General features: G+C 45.4%; 1 protein-coding gene and 2 non-coding genes across 3 annotated transcripts in view; 2 read left to right on the top strand and 1 right to left on the bottom strand.

Moving 5' to 3' along the window:
* The window catches only part of MARCHF10 (membrane associated ring-CH-type finger 10), a 97,305-nt gene that overhangs the window by 67,004 nt on the left and 12,714 nt on the right, over window positions 1–17,587 (top strand). The window contains exons 6-8 of the mRNA XM_043904970.1: window positions 3,787–5,203; window positions 9,827–9,993; window positions 12,671–12,780. Coding sequence (XP_043760905.1) covers window positions 3,787–5,203; window positions 9,827–9,993; window positions 12,671–12,780 — 1,694 coding nt within the window. The remainder of the gene's footprint in view (window positions 1–3,786; window positions 5,204–9,826; window positions 9,994–12,670; window positions 12,781–17,587) is intronic.
* On the bottom strand, window positions 11,555–11,627 carry TRNAW-CCA. The gene has a single exon. It is a non-coding gene; the product is annotated as a tRNA-Trp (tRNA).
* TRNAG-CCC lies at window positions 11,862–11,935 on the top strand. The gene has a single exon. It is a non-coding gene; the product is annotated as a tRNA-Gly (tRNA).

The following is a 17,587-nucleotide window of genomic DNA, read 5'->3' as shown; positions in this document are numbered from 1 at the left end:
CCTTAGAGTAGAATCATTATCATGTTCTTAAAGAATAATTAATGGCAGGGGATAATGCTCACATAAAAATGTTTAGGGAAAGAAAGCAGGACAGAAAATTGTATATACCCAATACCCAATTTTGTTTTTAAAAACAGTATTTCTAGATAAGCAAGCTCTAGGTTGTAAATTCAAATGTCTTCAGGGGACAGGTGGGTAAGGCAAGAGAAGTACCTAACAAGGGCTAGGATGCTTGCAGTCAACCAGACACACTCCACCTGAAGGCAAGTAACTCATTGTTCAAATAGACAACTGCAAAATAAAAATAGCCCGGGGTCTTGAGTTTGCAACCCACCTCTGAATTCCAGAACAGTAGCGATGTTCCTCTGAGTTTCAGATACTTGGTGATTTTTACTTCTTCAATCCTCTTGTGTGTCTCCCAAGTTTTCTACAATAAACATCAACTACTTTTATTAATCGGAGGAAAACAGTTAAAAGTTTATGGCTGTCAAAACAGATGAAACTGTTGGTCAAGCACATGTAGAAGTCTAGAACAAAGCCACAGCCTTCGGCAGAGAGGTGCTTTTTCTGGTTTCATCTCATTGCACCTACAACATTCAGTCGCACCTAGTGGGGTTCCTGGAAACAGCAGGCCCTCTGCTCACAGCTGGAGCCCATGCAGGGCCTCAGAAGCATCTGCAAGGCCTGATCTGCGAAAACTACATCCCTGGACATATGCAGTCGAGGGGTCATCCCAGGCCTGGAGCTATGAAATCTGCTCCCTATTTGATAGACACAAGAAAAAGGGTTAAAATAGCATAACATAGAATAGCACAGTCTGCCACCTTTAGGGGAAACACACACACGCACACACACCAGCGACTGAATTTTTAAAGAGGGAGGCAGCTGGGATGATGAGGAAGGGTGGAGACGCGCTCCCTGGTGTTTCTGGAATCTGCACCGCTGCAGGGCCGCACTTAGCCTGCGACTCCTCCTGACCCAGAGGCCCGTGTCAGCGGCTTCTGTGAAATAAGCTGTGGCTCCTGCTGTTTCCAGTTTCTGGGTTTCAGAAGCCGCTCAAGCTGATTCTTGTTAGCTAGATGGCTAGCTAGCTAGCTGATAGCCTGTTGCGGGGGTGGGGGCGGGGGTCTCCAGGAGCCTGAACTAAACAGACTCAGGGCAGAGGAGCGGCTCTGTGTGTTCAGGGAACAACCAGAAGATTCAGGTCTCAGCACTTGCTAGCTAATCTCTGAGGCCCTTGGACTCAGTCACTTGAGTCCGTGTCCGACTCTTTGCGACCCCACGGACTATAGCTGGCCAGGCTCCTTTGTCCTTGGGATTATCCAGGCAAGAATACTGGAGTGGGTTGCCATTTCCTTCTCCAGTCACATTCAAAATGAAAAGTAACCAACCAAAGACTATACTTCTGAATCCTCCACATTATCTTTTTCTCAAAAAAAAAAAAAAAAAAAAATATATATATATATATATATATACACACACAAAAAAAACATATATATGGACTTGCCTGGTGGGACAGTGAATAAGAATCCGCTTGCCAACGCAGGGGACACAGGTTTGATTCCTGGTCCAGAAAGATTCCTTATGGCACTGTGCAACTAAGCCCGTGTGCCATAAGTACTGAGCCCACGCGCTAGAGCCTGTGCTCTGCAACAAGAGAAGCCATCACAATGAGATATCCACACCGCAGCTAGAGAGTAGCTCCTGCTCACCGCATCTAGAGGAGGCCCACATGCAGCAGTGAAGGCCCAGTGCAGCCAAAAATAAATAAAAATAGCAGTGTGTACATGTAATATACACATATTTATACATAGACACATATGGTGGCGTAGTGGTAAAGAATCTGCCTGCTGATGCAGGAGACACAAGAGATGTGAGTTCGATCCCTGGGTTGGGAAGATCCCCTGGAGGAGGAAATGGCAACCCACTCCAATATTCTTGCCTAGAAAATCCCATGGACAGAGGAGCCTGGTGGGCTATAGTCCAGGGTTCATGAAGAGTCAGACACGACTGAACACGAGCACAACAACAGATATATATATATATCAGGAGAATTCAGATCGCTACATAGAAGCATTTGTTCTTTAAAAAGCCATCAGCCCAGCCTGGGTGGACACAAATCTCCATTCCTGTATATCCACAGCCACACGCCCAGAGCATCCTAGAATCGCTGCTTCGTCTCTTACTGGGTTTTATAAAACCCAGGAGGAGCCTGATAGGAAAGCTTAACTGATTTCCAGAAGAGCCAATGAGTAAAGATTCTCACTGTGTCCCTGAGTGTCCCATGTGGTTCACAATAAAAAGAGGCTTACAGAGGGACCAGGACTGGTGCTGCCTGGGAGACGCCTCCATTAAAGCGAGTCCGTATGGACTTGGCCTTTAGCTAAGCTGGACACTCAGAGGATTTGCATTTTGCCTGCCTGAGCTGTTACCACACAGGCCTTCCCAAAGCTGTGGAGTGCTGGCCACCCTACAGGGTGAATTGCTTTAGAAACTGAAGGAAAAGGACAGTAGCACCTCACCAGACCCTGCAAGACAGCAGGGAGGGGAACGGGGGAGGGGAGGGTGGGGCGGAAGGAGGGCGGATGGCAAGAGGGAACACAGGTGAGTGGAATCAGAGAAGTAGGTCCAGTGTTCTATCCACACTATGAGGGTAAAAACGCTCAGCAGTTCACACGTGATGAATGAAGTAGATTCTTATTTTCACAAGGAAATTGTTTCTTCAGGAGCAACACAGGGTAGTGGTTATGGAGACAAACTGTAGCATCAGGCAGACCTGAATTCAAATGTTCACTCCATCACTTACTGGAAATAGGATCTTGGCAAGTTATGTGACCTCCTAATGTATATAGCACAGTTAGCATGCTGCCCTCAATAAGTCGTGCTTATTCATTAATTTTACAAGGTAAATTTTGACCAAACCATTTCACACTCAGAGGATGCCACCCATTTAGGCACTCACCCTCTCTTCTCTTTCTACATCTCCCCATACTTTAGATTCAGGGGACAATGGAGAGGAATTCTATCATGGCCAGAGGTCACAAACTGATTAGGGGCTAGTGACAAAGGGGAGATCGTGATTTCATGAGAGAGCTATGATTTTATCTGCACGGAATAGTAAACGTAACCACAACCATCAATTTAATGGGGCACCAGTTTCTAGAGCCTTCCTCCAATCTGCCACAGTGGACCATGCATTTCTTAAGGTTCTGTGAAGCTGCGTGTGAAGCAGGAGTATCCTGAATATATGTTGAATGAACTGGGATGGGACAGCACTGGTAGTTTCTGTAATAGTCATTCCTGGAGTGCTGGTTTTCCTTCTCAATAAAGACTGGTATGAATATGAAAATCATATTCATATTGAATGAGAGGTTTTACTCATCATGAGCCCTGACTGATATGGGGGCTGGACAGTCTTCCAAGAGTTTCTGCAGAAAAGATCTGTATCCTCAGGGTCACTCCGCTGCCCCAGGACCAACCTGAACTCCACAAGTATGCAAAACAGAATTTGTAGGTGGTAAACTGAGGCCATGGACAGAGAAGCCTGGTGGGCTACAGTCCATGGGATTGCAATGAGTCAGACGCGACCGAGTGACTCACACTTTACTTTTAAACTGAGACTGACACCCCTGTACACTCCCAGTAGCTCCAGCCACTTTAACCATGCCCATTTTCCTCTCCAGGGCTTGTTGGCTGCCTTATAGGACCCTCCCATTAGGTATTAAAAGGTCTTGCATCAGCGAGCACCTACAGTAAAATGATTAAGCTTGTCTATTCTTAATGCAGATCCAATAGTTCAACAAGAACACCCAACATGGGCAAGTGACACCAAGCTGAAGAGGCCAACACGAGAGAGAAGAAACTTGGTCCCATCCTCACAAGTAATAATGGTGATGGAAAACACCCCCACTGAGGGAGCCAGAAAAGGAGACCCAAGCGTGCTCTCCCAGAGCGAGCCACACCCAGCCCTACCCCAGGCCTTCCAAGGAACACACAGTCCCCAAGAATTGAGCGAGTCCTTGGGGATACCACTTGCAGCCAGCACCCTGAGAGGGCCGAGAAGAACCACGTTTCGGTTCCGAGATGAAGACTTCTATTCCATTTTATCCTCAAACCCTGGAGGAGAAAATGATGACACAGAAGAGGAAACCCACGTGGAGGAAGCACTTTTGATGGCTGGCATGCACCTGCCCCGTTCTCCTTCCAGTTATAAGAGAAGTAGATTCCTTGGGACACTGGCCACTCAGGCCAAAAATAAAAATTCTGAAGAAAATCCTGCACACTGCAGAGCGAATTCTATAAGGAGGAGTGAGGCCAGCCATGGCTCCTTAAGAATTAGCAATGCAGTGGAGCCAGTGACAGAGCAATCTTCTGTCAGGCAAAGGATATCTCAAAACCCTGGGTTGTCTGATGGGGGATCTATTAAAAGGAAAGACAGCAGTGACAGTGAAAGTGAGAAAAAGGCCTCTTATTCATGGGACACCCAATCCGAACCCAGCCTGGAGGATGACATCAATGCTGAAAATGTATCCTATGATGGTATCTCTATGGAAGAGAGGCCTTGGACCCATGCTTATGAAAGAGACTGGCAAGCCTGTTTAAGTGAGTCTAGTAACCCTCTTGATTCTTTCCTTGCTGGTAGACCGACAGCTCCAAGATCATCAATGAATTTGTCCCATAACATGCCTGGATCAGTCACACATTTCACTCTGAGAGATGATACTCTGGCAGACCTGCCCCCACCATCTACCTTAGTTCCCAGTTCAGACTCGGAGGGAAGTTCCAGGTTTGGTCAACCACTGTCCTCCATTAGAAACAGGAATCTACTTGCTGGTGCTGAAAATTGCAGTTATTTTCCAGTAGATAGCACACATGAACTTGATGTCAGGGCAGCAGAAGATGTTACTTCAACAAGCCCATCTCAGGAGGCTCCATTATATACAGACAATCTCTTGCCGAATCCTCAGGGTAACTTGTCCTTGATGGAGTCTTCCAGCTCCTCCCCATCAGGAATGAATGTACAAGGCCACTTGCATGTGGCGCGGTCTCTGCAAGAAAATATACCTTTTACGTTCTTTGCAGTGTCTGAGTTCCCAAACCAAAATGAGAATGGGAGCAGAATGGAGTTCCCTGGCTTTTCCAATGTAAAGGGAACCCCTAAAATGAAGACGGATCCTGAGAAACTCAAGAAAATACAAGAAAGGTGAGGGGTTTTCATAAATGTATGAATATGCATCTATATTTTTAAAATTCCATTTCTCTAATGCCTTAAGCAGTGCTTTCCTAAAAAAGGTTCATGGCATTTTAAATCATAGGTAAGCCCTTCCTTGACATTTTAATGATTGCTTCTTTCAAGAAAATTGTCTATTTTGTTGCTTTTAAAATATATGTCTTTACAAAGAAACATTCTGTGTTCCAGCCCAATGTCTTCAGTATTCCCAAAGTGTTTTTTTTCCCTTGCATGCTATAACTGTAAGAAAGGCAAGTTTGCCAGATAGAATGTCTTTTGGCTGCATTGCATATCTTGCAGTAACTTACTTTCCTGACCAGGGATTGAACCCATGCCGCCTGCAGTGGAAGCACCAAGTCCTAACCACTGGACAGCCAGGGAAGTCCCGAGGGTTTTTGACTGTTACATAGGGCTTGCCTTTACCCACTCCCCCACCACGAGCAATTAAGAGATTTTTACAAAAAGGTTGCTATCTCCCCAGAGAAGGAGCCACTCAGCACTTGAAGTTCACCAGCTCTCCCCCATGGGACTCTGGGCAAATCCAACCAATAGTTCTAGAATTTGAATTTTCCAAACTACAAGGACAGTCTCAAACAGTTACCATAGTTACCTCAGTTCTCTGAAGGGCCACACTGGGGTGATCACTGCTTCCATTTTCTGTGCTGTTTCTCATGCATGAGAAAGAAATCAGATCTTTTTTGAATTGCTCTTTTCTTTGATCTCTCCTTTCTTGTGAGATGATTTGGGGATATTCCACAACTATGAAATGTGATACTTTTTAAAGCCTTCATTAAGCATCATGTCAGGATTCGACCATTTCACTCCTCCTAGGGGTTACCATGCCCTGATGTTGGCTTACTGATCTGGAAAGTGGTTCTTTGAAGGCAAGCCCTCTTTCTTGTGTGTTAGTATGGCTCACTGGGCCATTAACTTATTAATATTCATTTGCAAGTAAGAAAATTCCATGGCAGTGAATTTGAATGCAAAAAGGAGGAAAAGATAAGACTTAAGACTTAGAATGCACACAACACTCCTATAGCTATTCTCCAACTGCAGGGATGAAGTTAACTTCCTTGTTAGTGGCATTTTTTTTTTTTTCATATCAAACTACCAAAAGACTGACCCAGGGTTAAGGGCCAAAAGATCTCAGCACCAGTCCATCCTCATCTACCTCAAAACACAGTTTTAAACCCACTTGTCAAGGGTCTGGACTTCCATCATCCCAAAGCAATGCCTTTGGGTGAAAAAATGACTTCTGTTAAAAATGCATCTGCATCTAGGTGTAGTAATGCATTAAACAGCTATTTGTGTACTGTGTTTATCAGACACTCTCTTTTTCTGTATATAATAAACCTTATGCCATTCTAATTATTTGAAAAACATTCATTTTGGAAAATATTAAAAATACAAACTTAAAAGAAAAATCACCAATAACCCTATAATCCAGAGAAAAGCACTGTGAAAAACTTTGTTTCCAGTCTTTGGTCTTTGCATATAAATGCAGTTTTTAGTAAACATGGTTATATTTTATAATATGACTTAAGATTTCAAGCCCATTTCTCAATGCCACTTACACTCTTTAAACTTTTCCCTTGATTAGTTACATACAAATAAGTATATAACATTTGCACACATCTAGAAAATTAGAACAAAACCTAGGCATCTGTATGACCACCTTCCAGCAGACAGAAGCTCACTGGAGCTTGTGAGCCCCTCACCCACCCTACCTCCTCATGTCCTCCCTTCATCTCCTCCCTCTTAACACCGTGTGTGTGTGTGTGTGTGTGTGTGTGTGTGTGTGTGTGTGTGTGTGTGTGTGTGTGTGTGTGTGTGTGTGTGTGTGTGTGTGTGTGTGTGTGTGTGTGTGTGTGTGTGTGTGTGTGTGTGTGTGTGTGTGTGTGTGTGTGTGTGTGTGTGTTAGGTGCTCAGTCATATCTGACTCTTTGCCCCTGGAAACCATTCTTGCATTGAATTTATAATTCCTTTGCTTTTTATCTTGCTGCTGTTAGAAGTTTTTTGCCTTATGGCTTCACCATGTGAGTATATGCACGCCTAAACAACACACTGTGTATACTTTTGAATTCTGTAGAAATGTTACTATTATTTTTGAACTCCATAGAAATGGAATAGCTGTTCTTCTGTGACTTGCTTTTCCCCCTTATATCATTAGGCAGATGCATCCTGGTTAATATTTTCAGGCTTTAATGCATTTGCTTTCACCACTGCAGACCAGTTCGTCACAGAAATATACCATAAGTCGATGGACATTTGCGTCTTCTACTGTTTTCTGTACACGGTGCTGCATGATCATTCTTGTAAATGTTGTCTGGCATACATGTGATGGGTCCTCCAGGATATTTGTATAAGAGTGGACTTGCTGGGCTGGTGGGTAGCACACAGCTTCCACTGTGCAAGTTAACATACTGTCTCAACGATGTGTACAATGATGTGTACAATGTATACTGTCTCAGCGATAGTTACACTTAGCACAGTGCGTGCTAAGTCGCTTCAGTTGTCTCGGACTCTTTGCAACTCCATGGACTGAAGTCTGCCATGCTCCTCTGTCGATTGGATTCTCCAGACAATAATACTGGAGTGGCTTGCCATTTCTTCCTTCAGGGGATCTTCCCGACCAGGGATTGAACCTGTGCTCCCTGCAAGATGAGTCAACTACTGGACCACCAGGGAAGTCCCTCTTGACTTTTAAATGTTAAACAGCCATCTGTCTTTCTTCTTTTATAAAATGCTTACCTATGTCTTCTGCCCATTTTTCTTTTAGAATATTTTTCTTTTATGTTAAGAATCCTTCATATATATATATATATATATATATATATATATATGAACCCTTTATATATTCTGGCAACTAATCTGATCCTTTGACAGTTATATTTTGGACATATCTTTTCTCAATTTGTATTGATAGTTGGTATCTCCTCTTTCTTGATGTTTTCTTAATGAAAATAAATTCTTAATTTTAATGTAGTCAATTGTATCCATCTTTTGTATGGACTGTGATTTGTATCTTGTTGTCTTAATTAAGAAATCCTTTGTAACCTGGGGTCATTGTGGCATTCTTCCTACTCTCTTCCAAAATCTCTACAGTTTTGCTTTGCATACTTAGGACTTAATGTGAAGTTAATTTTGGACTTGAGTGTGACATTTAATGTGTGGTGTGAGGTATGCATTGTGAATACCCAGGATCTTCCCCCTGCAGAGCCCCATCTGTCATATAACATAAGTGTGTAAGTTTGTCTCAGGGCTCTCTCTTCTGTCCTATTGGCCTTTTTGTTTTTCCCTAAAGAACATCATCTCAATGACTGCAGCTTTATAAATTTATCAGAGCAAAGCCTCCCTCTCCATTTTGTTCCATAAGAATCTTTCACTATACAAACACTTAAGCATCAGCTTGTTGGGATTTTCATTGGAATTGCATTGAATCTATAGATTATCTGGGGGAGTCTTTTTTTGATAAACATGGCATACTTCTTCTTTTGTTGGTGACTATCACGAGAAAGTGTAATTCTGTTCCTTTTCATTGAACTTCCCTTTCTTGGGGAGAAAATTCTCTTAACAGCATACTCTCCTATATCCAGAGCAATGGCTATTTCTTCCTCTCTGTTGATTTTAGTCTCCAGCCAACTTTCCTTTCCTTGACCAGACAGTCCCCAGGCCCATGAAGATTCTAAAGAATAAAAAAATAGCCTTAGGCTTCTCAAAAGCCTCCCTACAGAAATATCCACCAGCTATTCCTGACTTACTGTTTATGAGATACAAATATGTTTGCTTACACTTTCATTAATTCCATCTTCATCACATACCAGCAGCTTATATTCTGGAATGTCGGCATAATTCACTGGCAAGGGTACTGGTGAGCTCAGGTCCAAGTTCACTGGTTCATCATTCGTCCCAACCAGCATCTACTGAGTGGTCTGCACCTGCCGAAGCTCGACAGGCTCCAGATGCACTTTATCACCACCCCCTGCACCCAGGCTGCCCTACCACCCTTGTAAGTAGGTAGCAGTTGTCAGATTATCCTCATGGCTTTCCACTTGAGGAAACAGACCTGGGAAGCTTAAGCAGCATGTTGTTAAACTCCAGGAAGCCTCAAACCCAGGCCTGCTGACCCCAAATCCCCCCACGCTCACCTCCCCACCACACTCGCTAACACACCACACCAGCGAAACCCCACAGTGGCCGAGGTGTGGAGAGGGGCTCCTAGCCTCCGGCTCAGTTTCCCTCTGGAGTCCTTTCCCAATCTCTAGCTGTGTGATAGGAGCGCTGGGTTCTCCTGGTGAGCTGCACCCATCAGTAACTGCAAAGAAGCCTGCCAAGAATCCACGCGCTTATTATCAGGAACCATGCTGCAGGGTCGGAGGGAGCAGTGGGTGAGCCCCAGGAAGGCACAGCGGTGGAGATCGTGCTCCCTCAACCTTCCTCCCTCCAGGCTCCCTCTGCCTCCCCCACCCCCCCTCCCCCGGCCCCAAGGATGATCTGGGAACTAGTATTTGTGGGAACTAGTATTTGCGGAAACTAGTATTTGTGGAAACTGCCGACGCGCAGACTCCTGGTGACGAGACCTTGTTTTCCTTTTAGTCTCCTGGAGGAGGATTCCGAGGAGGAGGGAGACTTGTGTCGCATCTGTCAGATAGCCGGGGGTTCCCTCACCAACCCTCTCCTGGAGCCATGCGGCTGTGTGGGAAGCCTGCAGTTTGTTCATCAGGAGTGCCTGAAAAAATGGCTGAAAGTGAAAATAACATCAGGTAGGTGGGGAAGGCGCAAGGACACACGTGCCGCAATATGTAATTAACATGAGGCACCGCCGTGTGGGACCCGCGAGCCCCGACAACAGGGAAAAGGGGGGGCACCGTCCCAGGGCTCTTGCTGGCAGGCCCATGACGGACAGGATCAGGACTAAATGCTACTTTCAAATTATGGGAGGAAAAGAAGTTGGTTTTGGTTTTAGGTTTTTGTTTTTTTTCAAGGCTCCGGGATGAATCCTGGAATGTTCTTAAATTCTACTCCTGTCTGAGGCCTGAGCAGAGATGCTAAGATTGTCTCATAGGAAGGAGGGAACTACAAATGGGCCCATGGTTGGGGCTCAGCAAGCACCCAGCAGTCAGGACAGCTGGTAGACCCCCAGCAAGAAGACCTTCCTTTCACTTGTGAGAGAGAGTGGGAGGTGTGGAGAGGTTTGACACCCAGAAACTGAGCCAAGATGCGTTTCTGGAACAGGGGCAGGAAAAGCTTACCAATCTAATTTTTCTAGCCCCACATTAGATAAAGACATTCCCATTGTGCTCATTTCGGTAGCTCTGTCTTTACAGAGCATGTAACTGGGTGTGAAGTCCCCGTTCTCAACCCCTGGGGAGGTTATAACCTAAATATAGCCACGTCAGTAGGTCAGCTGTAGTTTTCTTGGCAGAGAACAAGAAGTTTCTTTAAAATATTTATGAACAAGAGCAACTTGAACAACAACAAAAAAAAGGACACCAATGCAAAGAAGCATTTACTTTAAAAAGACCTGCTATGTCTTTCAGAGTCCCCATCTCTGCAAACGTTTTACCCCAGAGCCAGAGGCTGTTTCTCTCCTCCATGCTCTCCTCCTTGCTTGTCATTGTGCTAGACGACCCAGGAGACCTAGAACTTGACCCTGTCCCCATGGGTTGTGGCCAGGCCCCCTCACCAAGCACAGCACACCATTTAATCAGGGAATGAACACTCGGGATGAACTGGTTAACTCTTCTCTCCCCGAGGCCCTTTCTCCACATCTGCAGAATAGTAGCGACTGCAGCCCAAGTTGCTTAAATGCATCTTTGCACAGTGAGCAGAGAACCTAGCCCTTCAGAGAGCAAAGAACAAGTGGATCTCAGCAGCTAATGACCCTGCCTTGCGATGCTTTATCTTGCTAGAAATTTGGGCCAATTAAACATCTAGCACAGAAAAAAATTACTCATGAGATGTGTGATGAAAGTGCTGCTAAATGCTTATAAATGCCAATTCTGGCCTGGGTGTGCTAGGCAGGATTAGACTGGAGGACACATGGGACGATCCATAGCCTTAAGTATTACAGAATGCTGCTTAAAAAAAAAAAAAAAAGAAATCAAGTCAACAAAATGCAGATGAGGGATCAGTGTTCATCCTTGTCTTTTGAAATTCTCTATTATTTACTACCTCTTTGTATCCCCACTGGGGAAAAGTAGAACTGGGTTATAAAACTGTACAAACCCCATCTTTACCAAATAAATTCAAGTAACTGATTAGTCTTCTGTATTCTTTTTTTTTTTTTTTTTTGGCCATGCCTGGTGGCCTGTGGGACCTTAATTCCCCAACCAGGGATCAAACCTGGGCCCTCTGCATTGGAAGCATAGAGTCCTAACCACTGGACCACCAGGGAATTCCCAGTTCTCTGTTTTCTAAAGCATTAAACAAACACCGGTACATCATTAACCAAAATGCACCATCATTAACCAAAATACACACCAGGGGGAAAGGACATATGGCATCACGTTTGCTTAGACATAACAACCATAGATCTGCATCTTCCACTTTGCACTGAGGTATAGGATAAAGGGGGGAAAATGTGCTAATCTAGAATTCACATTAAAAAACAAAACTAAACAGGAGGACTTCCCTGGTGGTCCAGTGGATAAGACTCTGTACTCCCAATGCAAGGGGGCCCAGGTTCAATCCCTGGTCAGGGAACTAGACCCCATATGCCACAACTAAGAGTTCTCATGCCACAACTAAAGGTCCCACGTGCCACAACTAAGACCTGGCATAGTCAAATAAATAAATATATTAAAAAAACCAAACCAAACAAAAAATCAACAGCAACAAACCAGGAACAAAGGGAACCTCCTCCTGTTCCTTTTCCCAAATGAGGCTGAGCCCAGGCTCAAGTGTTCACCCCAGATATTGCTATACCACAGCCCACGCATGGGCCTGGGGTCCCTCACTTTTCTCAATCGGGGAGTTACATGGGCAGAAGTAAAGGCAGATTTTTAAGCCATAGATCAAGGATAGCTTCTGCCATCAATTTGGTCCTTACTAATTTATTTGCTTGGACTTGCATTAGATCTACCAGGAAAAACATCAATAACATAGACCCAATGTTCACTCTTCTGGCAAACACTTGTGTTACAGACTCTCAGCCTCCATGTAGTAATTCCAATTTTATGAACCAATGTGTTTATATTTAAACAGACAGCAAGACCTGTTATTTAAAAGTCACGGGAATTTCACTCATGGGAAGCTTGCGTAATAGTGAAAACAATGACAAAGGAAATTTCAGATCTCAGGTTCAAGGTCATTTTCTACAGAAGATGACCCACTTTAAAAAGAAGGTCACGGAAACTCAGAATTCCTAACACATACAAATTCACTCTCAAAATGTCAACACCAAGAGAGTTACATGTAACAAGATTCTTTCATTTTAAGGAGCAGATCTTGGTGCTGTAAAGACCTGTGAGATGTGTAAGCAAAGCCTACTGGTCAACCTGGATGATTTCAACGTGACTGAGTTCTACCAGAAGCACCAGCAGTCCCGGGTAAGAGAACCTCCTACATGCCGGGTCCACAGGCTAGAGCTGGGTGGAGGAATAAGGCAGGAAGGAGCTCTCTCTGATACAAGGACTAGTAGTGGAGGTGGGGTGCGGAGGTCCTGTGCAAGGCTCCTAATTCATCTCACTTCTCTAAGAAAGTCTGTTCCCAAATTGGACCAGAGGATTAGAAGACAGTCCCACTGCTGAGGTCCCACTACTGACAGGGACAAAGTAGGAAGCTGCAGTAGCTGACCAGACACACAGAAATAGGAAAAGTCTGGCAAGCTCCACACCCAAATTTGCTGAAACAATTGAAGTTGAATAGGCACAAGAGAAAAAAAAATCAGGGTCTTGGAGAAATAGTCCCCAATTTATATATCAAGTAATCTTGGGGGGTAATGAGGAACTGCTTTGCTCAGGGTTTAAAAACATGTAAGCACCTACTTTGTCCTTTTTTTTTTTTTTTTTTTTTAGCTGCACCCTGTGTCCTGGGCAGTGAAAGCAATCAGTTCTAAGCACTGGACCACCAGGGAATTTCCCTACTGTTTAATTAAAAAAAAAAAAAAAAAAAAAACACCTCTTGAATTAACTCTCCTGGGGCATTGGATTGCAATTCTAATACTGTGAAAGAGTTAACTTTAGGTGGGAAGGTGATTTATGCCTGGAATAATAGTTCATTGCCCAAGTCTCAGGCAAATGGTTTTCTGTTTAGAGCTATGCTGCTTAACATGGAAGCCACAAGCCACTGACTAGGTCAAACAAGTGGTTATTTCCAGTCCAGGTGTGCTGTGTTACACACCAAATTTCAAAGGCTCAGTCCAAAACTAAGAGTCAATTATCACATAAATAATTTTACGTTATAGTTTAAAAAAAGTAAAGTTAGTCGCTCATTTGTGTCTCACTCTTTGCAACACCATAGACTGTAGCCCGCCAGGCTCCTCTGTCCATGGGATTCTCCAGGCAAGAATGCTGGAATAGGTTGCCCTTCCCTTCCCCAGGGGATCTTTCCAACCCAGGGATCAAACCCAGGTCTCCTGAATTGCAGGCAGATTCTTTACCACCTGAGCCACCAGGAAAGCCCATATTATAGTTGAAATGATATTTAAAACATATCAGATCAAATAAAGTAAAATTATTAAAGTTATTAATAATTTCACCAGTTTCTTTCTATACTTCTTTATTGTGGCTCCTAGAAATTTTCAGGTTACATGTGTTGTTTGCATTGGTGACTCACATTGTATCTCTGTTGGGTAGTGCTGATCTGGACGATGCCTAGCAAATAAGCAGTCAATAGATATTTATCTCAAATGAAAATAGGCCATCGTTACCATTATAATTCAAGACTGACCTCCCTCATCATGCAATTAGGAAAAAAAAATGATTAATAACCACCACTGTAAATGACATAATTTAAAAACCATAAATTCATTGTTAGCAACTGAAATGTCACTCTTCAGAGGAGTCACTCTGGCTTTCAGATCATTGGCCTGTCAATGTGTGCGTGCCAAGTCACTTCAGTTGTGTCTGATTCTCTCAGACCCTATGGACCATAGCCCACCAGACTCCTCTGTCCATAGGATTCTCCAGGCAGGAATACTGGAGTGGGTTGCCATGCCCTCCTCCAGATCTTCCTGACCCAGGAATTGAACCTGATAACCCGCGTCTCCTGGACTGCAGGCAGATTCTTTACCGCTGAGCCACCAGGGAAGCCCTAGCCTATATCCAGACCTTTTTTGTGCATAAAGTACAACAGAGTCAAATTGGTTCCCCTGAGTTTGGGCAGTCCTATAGTCACCTTTTTAAATCCTGGGTTATGGCTCCAGGAGAGAGTCACCACCAGCCTGTGAGTAGGGGAAAGCTTCCATGGCCACCCCACTGCCCCACAGAGAGGGAACTGGGGGATAATTACCCCAGCCTCTCTCCTCCTGCCCTCTGGTCTCCTCTCAGGGCCTCCCATTGGCTGAACACAATGGGGAGCCAGAGGACAAGGGGGCCAAGTAAATGCAATCCATAGAGATCAGCCTCTCGGCCGCAGAGCAGGGTAGAAAATGGAGCTGGAGGGGAAGATGGAAAATATCCAGCACACTAATTACATGACATGGAAGCAGAAAAGAGTTTAAATTAGTTTCGAGGAGAACTTGACAGGCCATCAAAGCCTTTTAAAAATGCCCTTCATTATAATCACAGGGAGAAACTAGATTGACAGACCCACCCTGGTGGGAGAACAAAGGTCCCAAGAACCAATGTGCAATATTTATCTGCGGATGGAAAGCAGCTGAGGGCTCACACTTTTATGGCAGTTCCAACTGTTCCGATGGCTGGTGGTGAATTTAATAGTGTCTGTTTGCTAACAGTCCGAGTTAAACTGGAGGCACTAGGGAAATGTGACTTCCACAAGTTCAGAAACTCTCCATGGATGAAGATGGGAGTAACTGTGGTCTAGCACAAAGATAGTGAGGAGGGACTTCCCTGGTGGTCCAGTAGCTAAGACTCGGTGCCCTCAATACAGGGAATCCCAGCTTCGATCCCTGGTCAGGGAACTAGATCTCACACGCTTCAGTGAAGATCAGAGATCCCATGTGCCCCAACTAAGACCCAGCACAGCCAAGAAAAGACCAGAGAGGAAAAAGAGTGAGCCCTCCACACACAGGCTTTTGAGGACAACGCCCTCTAAGATACCTCACTTAGCATCTGACCACAGACTGTGGACTTGCCCAGTAGGTACCCAGCCAGCACTGTCAATATTCCTTGAGGGGCTTGGATTAGTGTGTGTTTCCCTGGTTTGGTTCAATGCAGCTGAGTAGGGCCAGCAGGAATGCTAACTGTGGCCTCTAACAGGGCACTGAAATCCAATTATCCCTCCTTTTTTTGGACACTGGGTGGTCCCCATAGGGTCCACCAGAGCTTGTTACCAGGCTCCAGGTGGCTAGATTAGGAACTCCTATAGGCTGTCTGGGGAGTGGCCCCAGTGAAGCTAAATCAGCTGGTGGGGGTGGAGGGGAGACCAGGACCTGACCTAAGCACCTTGGGCTGTGGGCATCAGGTGGTCCATTTATTGGCCTGCTGGGGCTGGCATCAACTTGCTCCCACACTTACTCAAAGAAGCCTGAAAATGAAGCCCAGCAGGCATTCCACACCCACTGCCCACCTCCCTGCAGTGTTGCCCATGAAGCAACTCCACACGCTCTTGAACCTGGATGTGGGACTTATGATTGATTGATGGGTTGGTTGATTGGGTTTCTGAGCGGAAGGAAGAGCTCCTGGATGGCAACAGGTAGAGCTCCGAGGAACAGTCCAGGTTCCAAAATGGACCAGGAGAAAAGAAGTTTAAGAAAAGTTGAGGTCAAAGATTGTACACTCAAATGCCATAGAGACCAGGCAGGTTAACAGCTGCTCAGAATCTCCCGAGGGCCATCCACTGGGAGTGGTGGCGACTGTGGCAAGGCAGTGAATACTCCCTCCAGCGGAAGGTGGTCACATCCTTCCTTCTTTCCTTCCCTCCTTCCTTTCAACCAGAGCACATCCACAGGCCAGCTTCTGCTTACTGGCTACCAACTGTTGATCCTTAGCTGAGAGCAGGGGCTCTCAAAGATGGGCGGTTGCCAAACCAGGGCCCACATCATCATCTGAGGATTTGTTAGACATGCACATTCTTGGGCCCCACCCAAACCCACCGAATCAGCATCTGGAAAAAAAGGGGTGTCCAGTAACTGCATTTAAAAGACCCTCTCAGTAATTCTGACATGTGTTAAAGTTGGGACCACTAGAGTCAAAAGTCATCACTAACCCCAAATTATACACTTTCCCCCTCATTCTTTGATCCATGCATGTATTTATTGAGCAATCATATCCCAGGCATGAGCCGGGCACTAGGAGCAGAGGGGCAGGCAAGGCACATGTGGTCCTTGCCCCGAATCCTAGTTTTAGCTCTTGTCTGTTGCAGGATGTTTTCTGTTTTGCGAAATACCTTGTCCGCTCGTATTAACTCATTTTGTCATGACGCCTTGAGGAAACGAGGCAGTGCAGAGGCTACAATTCTCCCCATTGATAAATGGAGTCCCCTTGCCCAGGCACAGTTAAAAGTCTTTGCCCAACGTCACAGGGCATGGTGGTCCCAGGCTGCCCATTCTGGGGTCCCAGGCTCCCTGTGTGATGGAGTAGTGCCCCTGCCATCCTGGCCCCTGCCACACAGGAGGGGCTCAGCGGGCCTCTGGCTCTCATTGCTTGGAAGCACAGGCCTGACCGTGCTCCCTCTCGGCCATGGACGGATGTCCCTGGACACACACAGCCACCTAATCCCCCTCACACCTGGGAGCATCCTTGGAACATATTTGACGACTTGCTAGAACTCCTAGCCAGGCTGTCTTTCTTCGAGCAGATTACATTGAGAATTTCCATCCATGACAAATCTCTCTGCCGAAATGGATGTGAACAAAATAAAAGGGCAGGAGAAAAGGAAGAAAAACATCTGGTAGGTGGGCTGAGTGCCCCCCTGAGCTCCTGCCCACTGCTTCACGTGCCTCCCCACCCCCATCTCTGCTGTTGCACGTGGCCAGCAAAGTGTGATGCACATGGGCCAAGGAGGGTCAGGTTGGGAGCAACTCCAATAAATAATGCTCCAAAAATTAGCTCATCCTGCTCTTACCGACCAAACATGACGGATGGAACTCTCTGATAACAAACGCCTCCCACTTGTGGCTTAGGGTAAAAAGGATGACTCCAAGCTGACTATGAAATGCCTGCCCCGATTGGCCCGCCCGGCCCCTTTTGTCCAGCATCACAGGCTCGGCAAAGGGCACACACAATGGAGCTG

Source organism: Cervus elaphus, chromosome 5 (genome assembly GCF_910594005.1).
Source record: "Cervus elaphus chromosome 5, mCerEla1.1, whole genome shotgun sequence".
In the NCBI taxonomy this organism is placed as follows: Eukaryota; Metazoa; Chordata; class Mammalia; order Artiodactyla; family Cervidae; genus Cervus; species Cervus elaphus.
Note: the sequence above shows the minus strand (reverse complement) of the source record. Positions and strands in the feature narration are given on the sequence as shown.